Below are 20,459 nucleotides of genomic sequence, written 5' to 3' on the forward strand. Positions count from 1 at the left end.
CAGTAATCAGGAACTACATTAAGGAGTTTGACCTCAATTCAGACCACTGTTCTCCGTTTCCAATTACGGCCTCTTGGGCGTAACGGAAAAGAAGAATTTACGTGGATTAGGGCCTACCTGGACGGACGGTGAAGAGAAGAGGACAGGAGAAGAAAGGGAAAGGTGTCATTATGTCGGTCTAATTTGAACAGTTTATTGTCTTTGTGTCTCCTGACGACGTGAATATTGGCCGAAACGTTCAGTTTCTGCCATTTCATTTCAGAACCACGAAAACTCACGACAGAGGTTTCTTGTCGCATTGTGCAACTATATACAAACTTAACTGCCGGCTTGACAATGCAGACCTGCCTGACTCCCTGGGTTTTCCCCAGAATATTCTTCTGGGGTTTTCCTCTCACCTCTAAAACTGTAATTTCCTTTCATTGTCTCCTCTCTTCAGGTTTCTTCAGGCTTGCAAGCTACAGTGCCTAGGGCACTCTTGAGGTATCCTTGGTTTCATTACCAGAAATAATGATAACAATAATAGTTCTAAAAATTACATTACCCCTGTACAAAGTGTGGACAAATTCGTGATTTACCGAACAGTTGTATCCGGGGTAATATAAAATGTTAATACGGACTCATTGGTTGTAATGTGCGTGCCTTAGACAGTGAAAAGTCATATATGAGGGTTAGAGTCCACATAAGTAAAGGGAGAACTGATTTCGTAGGGCCTGACTGGTCGTTGTGGAGTGATTTAATGATCGCCAGACTTCGCGAGCAAGATTCACGATTTTATTCACTGATCATGGGAGGTTTAATACTTTGTTGTTAGTAGTATTTTTCCTTCCACCTCCAACCAAGGTTCGATTCCTGCTAGGCCTAATGATTATTTTTTTTTCCAATTCATTGTGTGGTACGTTGGATTTCATTCGAGATTTTGTTCTGAAGGGTTGTCTTCCCACTTCCAGTTAAATTTTCCCTCTCGGTCCCTCTGAATAATATGCATGGACGTAGAGGGAGAGATGTGCTGAAGAACAGGCCAAGCTAACAGGACTCAAAACAATAGTCGGGCAAACGGGTTGGTATCATGAACCAATGCTGGTACACCAACTGACTGCACTCTTGGGAAAATTCTTCCCAGTAGTTGATCAATTTTTACCCGAATTAACCTAAATGAGGTAAATTCATACCAGTGTCGGGCCAAAAACATTGCAAAACAGTGTTTACCCAACTGTTTGCATAGTGTAGGATATAGGTTATAAGGTATTACATTTTTTCCCTTCTAATTCCTGATAGATTACATAATACATCCTGGTCCTTCGTTACTCATTTTTTTTCAACCACAGATTACTGCAGTCACAACTGTACGGTTTTATCTGAACAGATACATAAATTATTGTAGTTTCAAAATAAAGAGGGAGAAACTCGACAATTTGTGTCCTTTTCCAGTGAATGTGAAAATATTGAAACTTTCTAATTTCCAAGATTTTTGGGCACTTTTATTGCATCTGTTTTATTGTGGTAGTTTCATCATTGAGCATTTGACAAAAAAAAGTGCCTTGAAATATCACAATTCATTTTCCCAAGAAACGTACACTGATCTACTCCTATGTTAATGTTATTTCCAGTTCGCCGCAGTTGACTTGTTTTTGAACGGGATTCGAACCAGCAACGCCTCATTTGCTGGCGCAGATGTTTGAACCATATACTTTACTGCAGAGTTGAATGAAGTAGAATTGAAGATATGAAACATGGATATTGCGGTGAGTACAGTCGTTATTTTTCAGAGAACCTTTGGCTTTGATACAGCCTTGTTTACCTATCTAGTTGCCCGTTTGTGCTAGACCGAAGGGACAGCTTAGGTACTGTTCTCTGGTTGACTGAATCACTGACTGACTCCCCGACTGACTGACTGACCGACTGAGTCATAGAATATAAATAAAATGTCGCATAAACGGAGACTTTCGAATCCAGCTCATAGACAAGCCTACTTTGTCAAAAAGTATTGAATGATTTTTTTTTTGCCCGACAACCCTCTGTCTTGACACTGATTCTCACTTATCTAACTGACCGACGCCGCGATTTTTGTTGACTCTGGGTCATGTTGACTCCGGATCATGTCGACTCCATTCCGACTCTATATGAACATAGCTACCTTCCAGCACGTGGTCTGTCCGTGATTTTGACCCTCTATAGAAAACAAATCATGACGACGCCCATGGCCATAGTTCCGCATGATTTGCAAGTCCATTGATTCGTCTGATGGATGTACCGTTGTCTGAGACCAACAAAATGGCAATGAAGTCTGATTTTGTGATGCTCGGAAAGTCGGTCGGTCCAACCGTATACGACATGAATATCTTAGACCGTCGAAAGAGCCTCTGTTGAGCCTGTTCTACCTGCTAAAGTAATTATGCTCGTTGAATGCATTCGATTTCCAACAAGTTCCTGCTGTCTGTTGCTTTTTAGGACTTACGATTTTCCAAGCTAAAAATACAATTTGTAGTACCTACCTTTCTGCGTAAAACATCGGGGATGCTTGGCCTGGTGTCTGGTGCAACACAGTCTCAATAGGATATTCCATGACTGAAGATAACTGGATGATTTTGTCCTCAAAATTTCAGTTGTTCTCTCTGCGTGCAAGTGATGTCGTTGTTATAAAACAAGGAAACTTTGTCGATCCTCAATGCTGTCAGTCGAATTGAAACCGATTCAATGTTTGATGTTGTTAAAATACATTCAGAAGGGCCTGGGAATTTCCAGTCGATATGACACGTGGTTGGGCTGTATTCGAAACGACAGGTAGCGCGCGCAACGAGTTTATGTTTCTAGGAACTTGGTGAAATTTTATGGAAACTCGAAAGAGAAATTAGCAAGTCCACAACATTTGGTACGCACCTGGTCAGGAAATAAATAGTGCTGTGTTTGTGTTCGAGTAAAACACTGAGTGAGGGAAAAAACCTAACGCTGGATCGAATTGTTTTGCTGCATTTACGGAGTACTACTTGTTGAGCGCCGACTGAGCGCGTGTACTGTGAAGCCCCGGCCGCAATCAGCGCGCTTGAGACCCACGAGCTCAAGCCAGCGACATGGTGCGTGGAGGGCGGTTGCGCGGTGTGCACAAGGCTGAGGTCGGTCTGCGTGGAACAAAAGAGGGCTTCTCACCGCTGGTGTGCAAAGTATTACACTGACTGTCAGCAACCTTCTGGGCCTACCGACATGATCTCACTTTCCGTTCTTATTAAACCATGGCTTCCCCCTTCTCCTGACCCAACACGGGCAGCCTTAATTGGTATTAGCGTGAGTTGGATGGGGACCGGGCGGTGACTAACCGTTCGTTATACGGCTGGGTAGATCGTCTTGGGAAACGAGGAATTCTAGACAATCCGGTGTCCCGTGAAAGATCCTTGCAAAACCTGCGCACCAGACCCGCCAGTTTGGTCAAGACGATATAAGTTTTCCCCGTTGAAGTCTTGCCTTGGTTATTCCTTGTCAATGGTACATTGGCAAAATTTTGATCCAACTTTGGATTTTCAGCACAAAGTCGTCACTGTAGCGCAGTGGCTCATATTATGCTTCCCGCTTTCTTGATTAAAACTTCCATGCATGTACGGAAATGCCACAACCTTTGTGAATACCATCCAAGCACAACCCAGGAAGATGAACAGAAACAATTCATGCCTAAAACCTCCTTCAAAATTCATTCAAAACTCAACTCACCAGTTCAAAACAATTGTTTGAAACACTGAACATTATATTGCTCGGAAACTGTTTCCGAAAAGTGCACGTGCGCTCACCGATTTGGTTTAAAGGGTTTTTTGTGTCTGCTTCAAATATATGACCCTTTAATTACTCATTCAGAAGTCGCCGCTCACAGGATAACTGTGTGAGCAAACCGAACTCAAAAGTACGAAATGACCGAATCTGGTTCAATTATTGTAACTTAAGCATGTTGTGCTGAAGCAAAAGCCAGCCTCCCAAAACATCCGATGAAATCTTAGCAAATTAATACTTCCTATAATACAAGTTTGCCTCGTCCTTGTCATATTACAATGCTTCCTTCTCACGGACAAGATATCATAACCTAATAATTATTCTCCCCGTTGACCTTAAATAATTATTCTCTGGGTATAGGTAGTACTGTACGGCGGCTGACAAAATGATATTCCAATTTTTTTGGGAAGAACCCGGGCACAGGAAACAAGGCTGTGAATTGACCGGTATCATCGAGCTAGCATGTGTATTACAAGAGTCCACCAGGGCCAGTCGAATTTGAGGAAATGTTACCTGTATCACGCTGTAACTATGAAGACAGTGCTACTTTACGTCCTGTGTGAGCTGTTCCCAAATCTAGATGATTGTTCAAATCTCCAAAGGGGCATTTTATAATCCTTGCTGTCCTGCATACTAGATGGATAAATAATATAGTCACATTTGCATCTCCGAATCTGCTCTATCCAATCGTACACAGAACAAAATCGTCATATGGGAATGAAAACGAAGTTACCCGATTCTTTGGTTTGTAGGCTACATGTCAATTACGGAGTGCATTCAGGTGGTTGAAACTTGCCATCTCAGCCTCTCGTTCGACTCAACCGAGGGGCCAATAAAACAGGACCGTTGTCGCCCCAATGTTACCGACACAATTACGAGTGGAAAGAAAAGTCTTGGCCGCTTTTTATCTCCGGTTTCCTCTGCATGATGCAACGACTGACACTGTTTCTATTCCCGACGATGAGTTGGCAGTCCATCACAGGTTACTGCAGTGTTGAAGTTGAGTCACTTGAGTCGACTCCGAGTCTTTTACCAATGCGAGTCGAGTCGAGTTCGAGTCACCAAAGTTGCGACTATAAAGACGAACTCGCGTCCGAGTCCATCCTGGACTCGAGTCCTACAACACTGGGTCACCGCCCAGCGAAATAGGTACCCATGCGTATTCCTTGATGGGAAAGAGACGAGTATAGGGGTTGAATAGCTTGCCCAAGGACACAACAGTATAATGGTCAGTGTATGGATTTGAACCCAGACCCACTGATCATGAGTCACAAACCCTATTCTCCCTGGCCCTCAGGATTGTGAGAGACGTTATACGTCATCTCATCGGTGGAGCAGGGATAGAAATACGGTCGCTTCATTATACTCGATCATCTCCATATACAATGCATATCAAGTAAATCTGAATTAGGATATTGATGACACCGTGGTCCGTGGATAGATAGAAACAAGTTAATTACTACTAAACATAGTTTTGTAGATGTTCTCAGTGTACGCGCATCAAAACCATGTCATAAGTTGGCCGTTTCCTCCACAGATCAGCTTTTATGGCCGCCATGGTTGCAGCTTGGGGGTGGGGGTGGGTACGTACTTGCACTCATTTTTGGGCTATCCGCGCCCAGAAATTTGATTTACTAATTCTGGTTGTGGCTTCTTGCACCGATACGCCGTCTGTTCCTGTATGAAAAGCTGCCGTTTTCTGCGTACTCGCCAGTTCCTTCATTGTCAAACCTTTGTTCTTTGATACAGACAAACTCTCCAATGATGTGGATTGGAGACTAATTGGCATTTCGTTTGAATAATTGTCCACCATCTTAATAACTTTGAATTTTGTGCAAAACTATGCATACGGAAGCAATGCGAGTAATTGCCTCAGTGCCGCGGTAAGATAATTATTAATCAAAATTTATGAACGATGGTACCGCAAACAAAATTCATTTCATTCAGTGTTTTCCAATTCCTTGGAAAACATTACTAACACTTCTTCAATCGTTGCGAAACAAAACTCCTCGGATGATGAAGCAAAGTTTCAAATTCAGGAAGAAGGAAATCGTAAAATACAAAATACGACAGCCATTGGCCTTGTCTGTTTATGAAGTTAACTTTGAACAAGGACACCACAAAAATATCAAAAAGACAATTTCAAATAATCGTCAACTGAAATACCATTTCTGAAAATATTGAATAATCGTTGCCAAAACTACGAACTTGAATTTTCTGCATGACAATGTTTTGGGTGATTGTAGCTAAATACACCATTTGAATAATTCGATCACTTCTCAAACAAACGGGAATTGATTAAAAAAAATGTATGGGTACTTTTCCCGCTTCAAATGTTTATTTTGGTAGCATGTTTCATGATGATCAGTCACATGAGGATGACAGAGAATTACACACCCAATAGGGTTTAAGAGTTAAGACCTTAACCCAAGACAGAATGTGGAAGTAGGTTCTCTATGACTCGGACTCAGAATAAGGCGCGTCACCTCTTGGCAAAAACTCAAACAATAAATGGAAGTGGACCGAAATTACCTCATTGACGCAAGTTGGCAAAGGGATCTTCCGAATGAACTTTACAGCGGGGCACGGCGAACATGGAGACAATTTTAACCTTAGTAAATGATTTTAAGCAGGTGCTTGTCTATTTGTGGCTGCGTGGGCGGGTTGATGCATTTGTCCCTTCTCCATAACAATTAAGATTTACAGAAAAAAATAGACCTTAGGCCAAAAAAAAAAATATTCGGTCTCTGGTCAGACCAAAGTTCCGGAATTGACGCGGCCACGCGGCTTTTTTTTTTTTTTCCTCAGCTTGGATTGTACAGACAAGGTGGGTACTATTTTGCTTTTTTGGTGTCCTCATGTACATTGGTGGCCTCCATAATTTGCCTTGGTGCTTTCGATCATTTGCCTTGGTGCAATTTCCCATTCCTTGGTGCTCTTTGGTAAAAAAAAATTGAGGAGGTGCGGAAATAGAGGGCCCTGTTGGAGCTACCGCGGAACATTTTGGGAAAAAAAAAGATCGACGCGCATGCTTAAAATCGACGCGCGCGCTGACCAGAGACCGACTTATTTTTTTTTTTGGCCTTAGCTCTACAAATACCGAAGCGGAATCAGCCGTCTGTATATTTTTGTTTTTCATCGACGCGCAATTTTTTTTCGTGGCAGACCTTTATTGGTTTTAGACTCATGTCTTGCGGATGCTTTGACATCAACTTCAGGCGAAGCTTTTTTTTTATTGACCATGTGTAAAAAAAAAATGTGGAATCTTAATGATCATAATCATACATTGCTGAGTTTGAATAAGCTAAATCTTTGCATATGTATGCACTCCGATGAAAGTCTCTGTTAATTAACAAAGTTTCATATAAATAAATCGCGTCCATTTTTTTTTTTTTTTAATTTTGAGGGGTCAATTTCCCCAGTCACAGATCTGGGAACCAACTATTTTACATGTTGCTTAGCATGTGACCAGACTCTATATTTCTATTATTGTAGATAGTTCCCTGAAACTAATTTTAAAATCGCCTCGTAATTTCCTTCTGACCATGTGTTGTGAAGCACCCAATATTAGAAATCCCAAGGGAATATGGATTGGTCTTATGCCATTCTGTAGTGTCTATTTCTAGTGATGAAACTAGTGTTAATTTTAGTCGCGGTTAGGGGAGGAAGACTAAACCCACTGCAAGGCTTAAGATGGGAGTGGGGTACTTTGTGCGTCAGAAACAAACCTTAAACAATCTTCGTCACTGTGTCCGTTCCAAGGCCCAAAATATCACCCGTTAACACCAGCTTGGAAGAGGGCCATTTTCAAACCCCTGCCTTCTGTTGGCCATTTTCCATCCCACAAACTATTCATGAGACAAAACGCTTATCAGGCGCAGATATACAGGTTCGAATCAAGAGGGGAGTTTAGCTGCCAAGCTTAGAGAGGGGGGGGGGGAGTATAGACCCCCCCCCCATCCGTCAAATTCGTCAATTGCTTATTCCGTTTTTGGTCACACCCGGTTTTTTTCTCGCCAATCGGAACTTCCGATAGGAACGGAACGGCCGTTGGCGGTTTTAGTTTTGTTGGAATTTGGCCCCGTTTCTGCGTGAACCAAGCATCTGAACGCAATAATGCAGGTACATTGTACTTTTGAAAATATGACGCCAAAACAATTTCACGATGGAATGCGGAAATTTTTAAAGTTGCGAAATGTTTCCTATGGGGTCTAGGTTCCTGGTCCCCCTTTTTGTCGCGTTTTCAGAAGACGCACCGTGCATATTCAAACGGAGATAGAATCAGTCATAGGCAGCAGACTATCACCATTGACACAAACAATTTAGATGCCCTATGTCATATCAAACGTTGACGAATACGAAAAGGAATACATTTCCCCCATTACTTTGGTGAACTTGGATATACATTTGTAATAACATGTGCTGTATGCTTTTTTGAAGGAATTAAGGAATCAAGCTGAATCAGCTGATTTGTATACTTGTACTTTCCTGTTGACAAAAATCGTTGTGTCGACATGATTTGTGGTGATCAAACTGGGTATTTGGTTGGGCCTACAGCTCATTATGAGGAATATTCATGTCCACATCAGTTGTGTGTTAACAATAACGTCATAAAAAAGTCCCTCGATTCGCCGTTAGTCCTAGATCTTTTATGTAATAATGTTTGCGGCTCCAGTCTTGTGACAAAGACAGAAACATTTTCAGGCACAATTTCCGGCTTTGAGTGGCCCACTGATTGTTATTTTTTGGCCCCATGCCAAGCGCGTGACATTTACAAAGCGCGTACCCCTTTAAAAGACAAGTTTGTGTTCCGCTCTCGACGCTTGGTGGCGCTCTGCAAAATTAAACAAACAATGACCAAGAAAGACTGGTGGAAATTTGGGGACATTCCCTCCACCGGCCACATTCCCGATACAATGACATATCGTCTTATCTTTTGTTGGCGGACGTGACATAAACCTTTATTTTGCAAGCCTCTCCCGTGCCAAACACAGAGTGCAAACGAGTTGTTGACTCGTGGTTTCCAAGTGATTATGATTAGGAAAATGACAAACAAATAATCAGAATAGAATTAGGCCCAGGCGTAGGTCTTACTCAAAGTTTGACATAATTGTTAATTATTACTAAGGCACTGACTTTAATATGTACTTGAGATCTTAAGCTGGTCCAAAATCCGTCGACAACAATTTTTCCTTTATCCTATAATGAAGAAAAATGGCGAAATTAACGGACTTCGCCCATCAATGATTAAACAATCAATTAAACACTGTGCAAAGCCATCTTTTGCTAGCGATAAACAGAGGTGCAAAATAAAAATAATATGTACCGTGTGTTTAAGCCAAAATTTATAATACATGTATTCTCCAAAACATCAATTGACGACTATGATTATTTTCCTCCATATCATAAATGATATTGGGGAAAAGGGAAAAACCTGTTGCACACTTTATTCTTGTGGTAAATCTCTAAATGAATATCAATGAGATATTTTGTCTGAATTTACGGGTGAAAAAAATAATTTTATTCAATAACAGGATTGGGTATTTCCTCGTGTAGTTTATCAGACGTAGAGAAAACATAAACATGCATCATCTACAGTCACGCGTGTGGCAGAATGGGGCTAATGACCACACGTCCTTAAACGGCAATCTCGAGACGAGGATGTCATGTGAATAATAATACACAAACAGCGCCCCTCTTTGTTGTTGTAGTTATTTCTCATGTTGAACATATCAATTAATGGCGTGACTTTAATAAGGGAATAAATGCGTGCTTGGCCGGTTTTAAACACTTGTTTAAGACCGGTTGGAGTCTCGATGCTGATAATCACGGTACTCGAGCCGAAAAATCTAACCCTTCGGTCAAAAAAGTCTAAACAAGTCAACACATTATAAATTTCCAGCGATTTTGTTCAACACTTGTACTTCATGTTTTTTTGGGGACACCCCTCTAGCCTCGCGAGTAGTGGTTAATAACTTCTGATATGGAGATCGGCGCGCGCGTCGCGCCGCACTGCGCGATGTGGCGCAGAACGCAGCTGTGCCGGTGTATTTTATTATTTAGGACTGTGTATTTTGTTATTTAGGACTGTACAATACTGCCTTACTGGTAGTCATGCGCATGCCTACGTGAGGATTCTGAACGTTCAATCAATAAAACGGTAAAAGGCACCGGATTTTATGGGAGTCCAAATTTCACGTGACACTGGAAAAGTGTTTAAGACCAGCCAGTCGGTCTTTATCAACCGATTAAAACCGGCCATGTGACGGGCTCTCGACCAATAGGAATGGGTAAACTGTCTTAGGTATTGATGAATAGATAATAAAAACTAAAAAATTACTGCCATTAGGGTCATGGTCACTGCAACCGCGATTTATTGAGGAAACAGTTCCTTTAAACCTGGCCATGTGTCACATGCATCTCAGTAAGGAAACAATCGAAACGAAATTAAAGCATTAATGTTGTGGGACTTCCGCGTTGCCAAATTGTTAAACACTATGTCACATTTGGCAAGGGGTTATGTTAAATAATCATGTGGATTAAAGTATAAAATGCACCCAAATTGGTCGGGTGAATTGTGGGATAAGAAGGGCCAAGCAAACCCATAAGAGGGGTCTGTGAGGGGCGTATTCCCCAAAATTAGAGCTCATGCAGTACCTCTATTTTTCAGACGGTAATTTTCAAAGTACAGCATTACATTTTGATTTTCTCATCTAGATCCAATTTGAAATTTCTAGATAGCAGATCTGATATTAAAACAAGAAAGATTGACAGAGTGAAATGATTATGGTGTTCCACATTTGCCATAATAAAAGTTAAGAACAAAATTACCGTATTGTGAACAAAAATCCATGTCATCCAGAATTAAATTAGAATTGGTCTATAAGGGCCCATGCAATGATTTTTTAATGCCTAAAAATGCACCTTTGTATCCGGCATTTCACCTTATTTTTAATTTTTGTTTTACCATTTCCAAGGGTATTTTGGTGCCTTTGTGGTTTTTATGCTAACGAAAATTTCCACAGTGAGAAAAAAATGATGTCATTTCAGGCAGAAACCTCAATGTTACAGTTATTTTAGCATCAAAATTTGCCACAATTTTGGATATTTTTGCTGTCGTAAATTTTCAATTCGTTGGTGATTTGTTGTGTCAGTACATGACAGTAAGCCAGTGAGCAAACTTTTCTCATAGATGTTTTCAATGAGCAAATGTTTGAGTTCACAATATATTTGAACAGAAAACCCCTAAACTGAACAGTGTCTTCCTGAAATAGATTCACATCAACAGCTCCCTCAGTTGTCCAGAAAAGCATGGCAAAAATTTTTATGTTTAAAGAAGTACACTTTTCAATAAAGTTAACCAAAAAGGGATGTCAAATAGTTTTCATGCATTTTAGAGGAGTAGAAAGTTGCACAAAATTACGTTCCTGAGAAAAATTCATTTCACTGACCCTCTAATAAAATATTTACTCAGAATGTTACGGTTTTGCAAATAATTGTTGACCTAACTGATATGTCCGGTCCACCCATACATAGCGCGGCTATATATATCAATATGAACAGAGATAACATAGGATTTGTCCGGCCGAACGGTTGTTATTACTGGTATTTACATACCGTTTTTCTTGGAAATAGGTCGCGGGGTGGATCAAGATTCACGCAATGGGCTAAATCGATCGATGATCGTACTCGAGGGATGAAGTATTGGGAAATAATCGATATGATTAATGCGAATTAACAAACTGTATTTTTTGGGATAAGGTAATCGTTGCTCTGAAAGACTGCGGTTTTAAATTAACACTGTGAGGTATCTATTGGACGGATACTATATCGCGCTGTAAATTTAACACGGGACTGAGATTTACACACAGCAATGATTCTCATACTGTGTTTTAGTTTCTAAATTAACCATGTTTCTGCAATCTGCATTCAATGTTTGTCATATGCAGAATTTGGTTCCAATTACCTAGCTGGACTGACAATAAACGGAGTATATCTTGCGTTCGCAAAATTGTTTCATAAAGCTCACAAATATGGATGGACGTTTTGTGGAGCATTTTCATGTCCTGCATTTTTGCAGTTTTTGACCCACAAAATGCATTCTTTTAAGAAGGGGATCGCTTTACAAGTAACCATGGTTTGTTTTTTTAGATAGAATTCAAGAGTTTTGTCAGTCAGAGAGGGCTTGTTATATAGTAGTGAAGGGAAAAGTGTGTATTTTTTTCTCTTTTCAATTGAAAAAGTAGGACGCTCATATCTAGCTATCGTGTTCTGTAAATCATTTTTCATTCCAAATTATTGCCGATTTAATGGGCTCCATGGATACCATGGATAAGAATGGATAGCTTAGAATGTAAAGGAGTCACATTTCAATGGCCTAAGTCCGGCTTATAATCGTACAAGAATGAAGATAGACAGGTACATTTAAACATAAACCTGTAATTGATGATATTGTTGACGATTATCGACCTTGGTGCATGCGTACTTTATTTCCAGAATATGTAGAGATTTTGGTGTCCTTTTCATGAACCTAACTCAAACCGATTATGCTTAAATTTAACTCGTTGTTCAATGATTCTGGTGTTACTGAATTTTCTTTGACAACGCGAGTCGCCATTGTAGCGAGTTCCAAGAGGGAAAAATGGAAATATTATTTCTTCTTATTATTATTCATGCCATAGGCCTATACATCACGCCATCCAACTTGGCGCGAGAACATTATGCATCCCCACACGGAAGGGGCAGGCACGCTTTTCATCGTTATATAGGGAGAGTTCAAACCTTTACTATCTGTTTCACGTGATTCTTTTCAGAATATAAACCTCAATGCATGAATTCTCCGAACGAAATATAAAATCTAGGTCACTGTTTGGGTTAACTTTTAGAAAAATTTGCCCCATTTTTGGAACCAAAACTGGATACGCCTTGTCGGAAATCATGACCACTGGCAATCTGATGTTGTTTGGGTTGCAAAATGAGTACACGTACCCCAAATCGGTATTTCTTTTCAGACTCAAAAGTTTTCTGTGAAACGTCTTAATCTTAAACTGACCGGTGAAGCTGATTGGACGACACAGGAATTTCTCCGCCAAAAGGTGGTTTCAGTTTTGGAAAGGAAATACAGGGTCATTGCGTTTAAATGGTGATATTCTTTGAACGGATTAAGCAATTTCAGTATGTTTTTCTTCTAAAAGTAATTTCTGGAATTGGCTTTCCAGTCATTGTTGTTTTTGGTGCTACACTGTACATTTTTTAAATATGAAATATACTTTTCGGGTTTGGGTTCCGCTTTTTTTGACTCACCCTGTAGTAAACAGGTTATTCCTTAAATCTGATTGTTTTGGAACAAACGTTCGTTAATCGGAAAATTGCGACACTATAAAGGTATGACTAAGACCAGGACCGACTCACATTCCAGAATATATACATAACTGGTATTCTATTGTGTTCGGTATTTTTATTAAAAATCTCTTTGGGTGATGCATATACTTTTCGTACACAGTTTCGGGTGTAAATATAACTTGTAAGATTCGGTGGCGTGATGGGCAAGGTGTTGGGCAAGGGTACCACCCCTGCATGCTTGAGACCAGTTGTGCCCACTGCCTCCCCCCGTCCCATGCCCCTACACGCAGAATAACTCTTTACTATTTGAAACCCATGAGTGCCCCTCCAGAAAATGAGGCCCCAAGTCCCAGCCCCAAATTGGACACTATGTTCCGCCACTGTTTTCAACAACAGATAACGAGGGGTAATTCCGTATATACCTTCGGATCGACAACCATTTTTCATAGAGTTGCTTTGCACGTGTGAGACTTAGTTCAACAAAATTATCAATTTTGTGTGAGCGATTTTGACACAGTTATTCACTTTTATCGGCAGAATTTGGGTCTACACATTAATTTTATACCACTGGTGCATTTCCTTGTTGTTTTGATGCCTAAAAAAAAAACGTTGCCGTTAGAATTTAAACATGAGCCGTACAACCCAACGAAACCTCACGTCCCACTAAATAACGTCAGTGATTATGATACTCATAATAATCAGTGGGCGATTATTCGTTTGTTCCCCCACCCACCTTTTTCGTCCCCAAATAAAACGTTTAGCCTACATTTGATTCTATAACTCAGAATAGCTGATTCAATGACTCCAACATCGATAACGATCGTTTGCTTAAAAACATGGCTAAAGTGGTCAGAAGTTGCCTCAGATCGCACCACAGAGCGTCTAGAATCCTAAATTTTCCGGGGCCCTTAAGCGGGCCCTGAACCCCACACTGTTAGGGCTTCGCGCTTCGCGCAGCCGCTCGCATTAGTTCTGATCAAGGTATGCCCCCTCCCCCCAGCACACACACCCACACACACCCATTTGAGAAGCGATTGACGACCTTGCTCATAATTAATGACAGTACTAATTTATGTAAAGCTCAACAGATTCAGAATAAGGGGAAACGATGTTATAGATTTCCCTATATATTTTAGTGACAAAATATCAACTATGTGCACGGAGAAGGTCTGATACAAGAGATTGGACGATCAGCTCTAATGCCATCGAGTTCGGAGTACTTCGGGTCCTTGCACCAGCCGCCGGACCGGCCCGGCCAACAAGCCGCGTTGACGGCAAGCCTATCGGCGCTTGGACAGCGGGGGGGCCGGGAGTGGCGCCTTCCGGTGGCCAATGCCGTACATTCACGGTCTCGTTTCCAAGACCGGAATCCATCTCAGTTTCAACTGATTTGCTCACGAAACACCGGTTTAAATATTTCCAGCATTTATATCAACTCAGTTAAGAACATAATCCTGATTTTTCTTGTTAGAATTTAATCCTAAATCCAGAAAATATGTACGGTGCCCCTTTTGTACGGGTGCAAAATTATTATAAGTACGAGTTGGTAAGAGTACGAGCTGCTCTGCCGAATTAACTCATTAATATGCACATCTCATTTAATTTAGTTTGGCAGACAATGCCAGTTGAAAGTTTCAAATGAAATATGGCTTCAGTTGTAATGGTTTATAAAAGTTTCACTATACTAAGTACTCTAAAAATGCGAGTTGATTTATGTTCTCCCCTTCAGTATGGGTTCGGGTTACATTCATGTTTTGAAATTCGATATAACGAGAACCAGCACCGTGAATCGAGGGACTTTCGACCCGTGCGTCCACGGCCCATGGCCTCGACCCTCGCGCGCTCCTTTTCCTCAATCTCGGACTCAATTTACAACAAAAGAAAAAAGCTCAGATAATTTTGGATTCAGTTCATCATAGCGATAATATATCATCAGTAAAGACAAAGTTGTTTTTCTTTATAAATTCTGTTTCAAATTAATAATTTTCAGTAATTTGGCTTGAGATTTATTTTTCAGAGTTCGGTTTTTCCCCAGACTTTGGGCTGTTCAACCATTGCGTGTTTTTCTTCATTGAGAATATCATGATACTCTGTCGTTCAAAAAAAAATTGTGGATAAAAATATTGAAATAAATTTTGCATAATAATCCTGCGTCATTTTAATAGCTTTTAAAAGTCAGTTTATTCAGACAATATTATTCTAGTGTCAAATTATTTACAGTGAATTATTGAGTACGGATAAACTGCCAATTTATGAATGCACAAAATGGATGCCAAGCTTTTGATCCATGCGATGACATTTTTTCCGTGCTTCAAATGTATTCAGTTTTACTTCGAGGATTGATATAACATGAATACAGTGTACTATGTTCTAATTCTTATTTTAGTCGGCCAAACATTTCCAAAATCGAAACCATGGTGGCTGGAGCTAGCCAGGCGACAAACATTGAATTCAATCCCGCGTAAATGCAATGACATAGGCCCTATACGTGTAAATGGATCGGCATTTTTTCCTATAATTTCTGAATCAAATATTTGATGCAACAGACATGCTATTCAATCAAAGATTTGTAGGCCCTTCTCACCACTCCCTCCCCCAACAAAAAAACGATAGTTTCGGACGGATCATTTGATTCAAACAGTGGCGGATCTACAAGGGTTCAAGGGGTCTAAACCATCACTTTGAGCCACCAAAAAAAGAGGAAAATCATGCAGAGAAACCACAGCAAATGTCCGCTAACCCCCACCCCTCCTGGCAGCTACCACCCCACCCCCCACCCCCACCCCTGGCAGATAAACTCCTTCTGGATCCGCCCCTGTTCGAGATGTTTACATTATTAAACAAGTATTAATAGCACATGCAGAAAGAAAAGTAGCCACGATGAAATGAAATTGGACAATGCCCATTCTCTTGGGTTTTTTTAAAGCTCAAGTTCGTCCTCAAGCTGTCTAATGTAGAATGACCTCCTGCTTTCTCGTTAAGATGTCTTTTCTCAAACTCCGATCTTGCTCGGTCGTTTCGAATCTCATGTGTAACAAGTTCTAATAATGATTTTCTAAAACCTTAAACCCTTTGCATCAAGTTAAGAACTGCAATGCAAATCTCAACGGACACAATCATTGTTTAAATCAAATTTAACCATTTAAAAAAAAATTCAACTCCTGATTTTATTGTCAGCAAATACAATTAATTTAGACATAATTCCTGATTGTTTTGGAAATTCACAATAATTTTAATGAAGTTGATTCCCCCCCCACCCCCACCAAAAAAAAATACCAGGTGACTCTTAACAGGTTAATTAACGGGTGTAATAGTTAATTGTAATCAACTAATAAAGTGATTTTAAAATGCTTCCAAGAATTGATTGGACTTACGAGGCGAGATCTGGCGCAGCCATACCACCAGCAGGCTGAATGTAGACCATCTTGTTCTTCCTTGCTAGCTTGTCCTCGTCCACGGGTGGGGCGGAGGGCGGCGGGCGGATACCTAGGTGTACTACTGCGTTCTCCCGTATCGTCCAGCGTTGTTCCCGTATCAAGGCGAGACCGGTCGGCTTGTAACCCTCCTGGAGCGTCGGAGAAGGTTTGTGATTGTGGTCCAACATTTCTTACTTAATTAATAGTCGTTTTCTTGTGTATCAGATTGTTGGATGATTGTTATTATTATTGAAATTGGCCATGTGACTTCACCCTAATGTCAGTGCCTTGCAATGTGGGTGATTTCCCGATGACGCGCATGAATGCTAACCACCACTCACCCAATAATTTCCGTATATTCCATTCTCGCACCGTACAAGGCAGTGCTGGTCCGATTGACTAACAAAAGCCATTCATTGTGACAGTGTTCGTCTGCGATACTATCGATACTATCGATGTTATCGATAATCGGTATAAAAAAAATCATCGAATTTCCAATATGATAGTTTGTATATTTCCTGTTCAAGGCGCCTCGTTGCACGCAATCGGGGGATCGGAGAGAGCTAGATGGTGGCGTGTTGTGAAATACTGCCTCCACAGCCACAGGTCAGTAAGCATACAACAAAATATCATGTTTAGTCCTGACTGTGTTTGTATTGTGATGCTGATTAGCATTTCGTGACCTCACAGTCTCGCGGTAAAAACCAGGGGATTCCCCTGACGTTGTTGTTGGCACAGTAACAGTGTCAACGCCTCGTACTGCACTACTTCATCCATATCCCTTTGTTGTTGATTAAGCTATTGGGCTGGGAAACTACACGGTATTTTTTCTCTCCATTTTATTTCCTCAAAGCCATTTTGAAATATCCAGTGTAATGCACCACGGTTGAGAGATTTGAATAGTGCATGATGCGTCGGCTCGAAAATGAGTTACAAGTACGTGTCAACTTTGACCTTCAAGCATGCTATTAAGGACATCTTTAGCTGTGCATCATCAGCGAATAATATCATGAAAGAATCATAGCATTTTTTCACAGCTAAACAAAAGATGGTCAACCAAGTTACTCGAAACGTTGAACGTCATTCGTTTCTTATGTCAGAGTTAAACGACTGAATCAGACAATGAAAATTGTTGATATTTATTGGTCTGTACATTTGATCGTCATTCGTTTCTTATGTCAGAGATAAACGACTGAATCAGACAATGAAAATTGTTGATATTTATTGGTCTGTACATGAGAACTGCTTTTTAATAAATCTTCAATACACAAAGAACGCATATTATTCACGGATTAACAAGTCTGGTTTGTCCCCACAGAATAAAAACTTGATGAATTGCTCGTCATAAAAACCTCTTTAGATAATTTATTCAAACTGACTTTCATTATGATCATGATCATCATCTTTTTCCCCAGGTTCATTCAGCGTTCAGCCAGCTTGGCCCCATTGATGCGTGAATCCGTGATCTGTTAATGGGTTTTTTATGATCTCATTTTTTTCCCAAAAAATGCTGGGCTTTAGCTAGACTAGGTCAAAGATCATTCGTTGTCTGCGCGCATTGTTGGAAAATCTCCACTTAGCCTTCACATTATTTTACAAAAAATCGGTTTGTTGTGTAAATGTCACGATATGTGTGGTGATTATTGAAAATTTTAGAATTTTGGTCTTTTGCCCTGTCGTTTTGTTGTGCAGAATTTTGCGTAGAAAAAGACAAATGGAAAGACAAGGGCGGATCCAGAACACAATTTTTTGGGGGGCCACAAAATATTTTGGTCCCCCAAAAAGTGGGTCCTAAAAATTACTGTGTTGGGTTTGGGGCCCGCTTAAGGGGCCCGAAATTCTTTTGGATTCTAGATGCTCTGTGACTCGATCCGAGGCAATTTCTGACCACTTTAACCAAATCTTTTTGAGGAAGAGATGGTGGTGTACGCAGTGCCTGCCTTTATTGCGACGTCACTTAAAAAAAAATGGTTTCCGTGTTGTTGTTGTTGTTGTTGTTGTTGGGGTTTTTTTTTTTTTTTTGGGGGGGGGGGCATGGCCCCCGTTGGCTTCCCCCGGATCCGCCCTTGTGAAAAGAACAGTGACCTAAAATGGTGGTCGGTGGATCTTAGAGCAAGCTACTGCCGCTAGAGCTCTGCTGCTGTTGCTTCACAACAGTTTGAAAAGTATAGACCTATTTAGGAAGTATAAAGCGAAGATTATTGTCCGGAGAGATCGAGCATATTTTCATAATTGATTATGGTTTGGCCCCTACTGAGCTCGTTTTGTTATTCTTCCATGAGGGAAAAAACTGATGAAAAATACATCAGTATAAGTATAGGCGTATTAGTCAGCAACAATGATACATTATTAACTAGAAACGTTATGTACAACAGCCGCTCTATACTGCAACCCATTACATCAATGTTGTTTATGAATGGTGAAGATTTGAAAACCCTATACTTTTTGAGTTGCTTGATTGTTTAGGCGTAAACTTATAGGTCTCTAGGTTTTAGTACCGTCTTACTATCAAACTATATAGGCCTATGGTCGTCACGCGGCAAACAAATAATGTCTCTCAAAGAGGAAAATAAAAATCATGTTTTTCATTAGAAAACTGACATGGCCCTACGTGAAATTCCTTCTTTTGTCACCATAAATTTGACCTATATAGTTGAAGTATAAAAATAATCTAACCCATGGCCGTCATCGCTCTATACATGTAAACTCATTTGCTCATGGTAAACTGGCGTTCAATGCAATATGCGCCAACCCAGTATTTGTAGAAGCATTGTTACCATTCCTGGAAGTAATGAAAAGAGCGCCCTCATCGCTAAAAATAGCACTCCAACATTCCAGAAAGAAAAACCGAGTGAGACCATTTTTAAAAATTAATTTCATGTGTGAATTTACTAAATAAACCGACATCCTAACTTTCAGGGCTTATCGACGCGTCATGCTTTTAACAATGAATGACTGTTTATAATTGTTTGTTATAGATTTCTCTTCCAATTATTTCGATAAAATTTTCGCCTGAGTCGTGAATTTAAGGTCTGTTTGTGTTTATTTTTAGGCGTGTCTGCGTGGTGACTAAAACCAATCCGGCAAAAAGGTCAGGAGGTCAGGTAACCCACCCTCTCATTTCAAAGGCAGCCAGTTTCGAACGCTCCGATGACAATAGTTGGGATCACACCCAGGGCTCCAGGCTGTTCCGCGAAACCGGATGCACCGAGCGTCGTCAAAGGTTCACCGCCACGGGTCACCTTAAATCTGTGATTCGGCGGCCAGCAATCGTCTATGCATATTGACACTTATTGTGAGTTTTAAAGCCTTTTTACGGTGAATGGGGATCGAAAATTTAATACAAAACCAAGTCTACAGTTTTGGAATGACTGATTACCTGGCATCAAAAATAGAATTCTCGTACAAATTTGTCGAAGGGTTTGCTGATGCACGATTTGTTAAAACCATACAACCTGTTATGCTATTTGACGTCATGTAAACCAGACACAGTAATGCTTATAACTTGTAGATGATGATTGTATAACAGACTGAAGTTGTTTTACCTCGAGAATTGGGTTCGTTTCAAGCTCAAGGGGGGGGGGGGGTTGTTTGTCTAACTCAACTTACGTCGTGTCTGTTCCAAGAACAAAGGTTCTATATTACGGGACGGCCAAAATTTAGGCTAATAAATTTTTGGTTTCAACATCGAATGCTTCACAATGATTCTTTGGCCAAAGTTGAAGCCTAAGCCGGAGACGAAGAGTAGAATTGGAAAAACCCGCTACCTCAGTATTTTGCTCTTCCCCAAATAAAATGTGGGCCAGAAATCGAAGCGTACAGTTTCATTCAAAGTTTGTTTAGGCAACTTACTTTTTACCTAATACATGTATCTATCTTGTGTGATATGAATTTATATTCCACCTGTTGTCAGTTGAAAATGTAGCACTTTGAAGTGCAAAGTAT

General features: G+C 40.5%; 1 protein-coding gene across 2 annotated transcripts in view; it reads right to left on the bottom strand.

Annotated features, from left to right (window-relative positions):
- Nucleotides 1–17,054, bottom strand: part of LOC119745482 (receptor-transporting protein 4-like) — a 30,269-nt gene extending 13,215 nt beyond the window's left edge. Inside the window, exon 1 of one of the 2 annotated variants that reach the window (XM_038221850.1) lies at nucleotides 16,473–17,054. In XM_038221850.1, the coding sequence (XP_038077778.1) occupies nucleotides 16,473–16,702 (230 nt within the window). In that variant the 5' untranslated portion in view covers nucleotides 16,703–17,054. Of the gene's footprint in view, nucleotides 1–2,495; nucleotides 3,168–16,472 lie in introns of those variants that run through there. The other variant, XM_038221851.1, reaches the window with a different exon arrangement.
- Between the last annotated feature and the right edge of the window lie 3,405 nt (nucleotides 17,055–20,459).

The sequence above is a fragment of the Patiria miniata genome, unplaced genomic scaffold (assembly GCF_015706575.1).
Source record: "Patiria miniata isolate m_02_andy unplaced genomic scaffold, ASM1570657v1 HiC_scaffold_7, whole genome shotgun sequence".
Taxonomy (NCBI): domain Eukaryota; kingdom Metazoa; phylum Echinodermata; class Asteroidea; order Valvatida; family Asterinidae; genus Patiria; species Patiria miniata.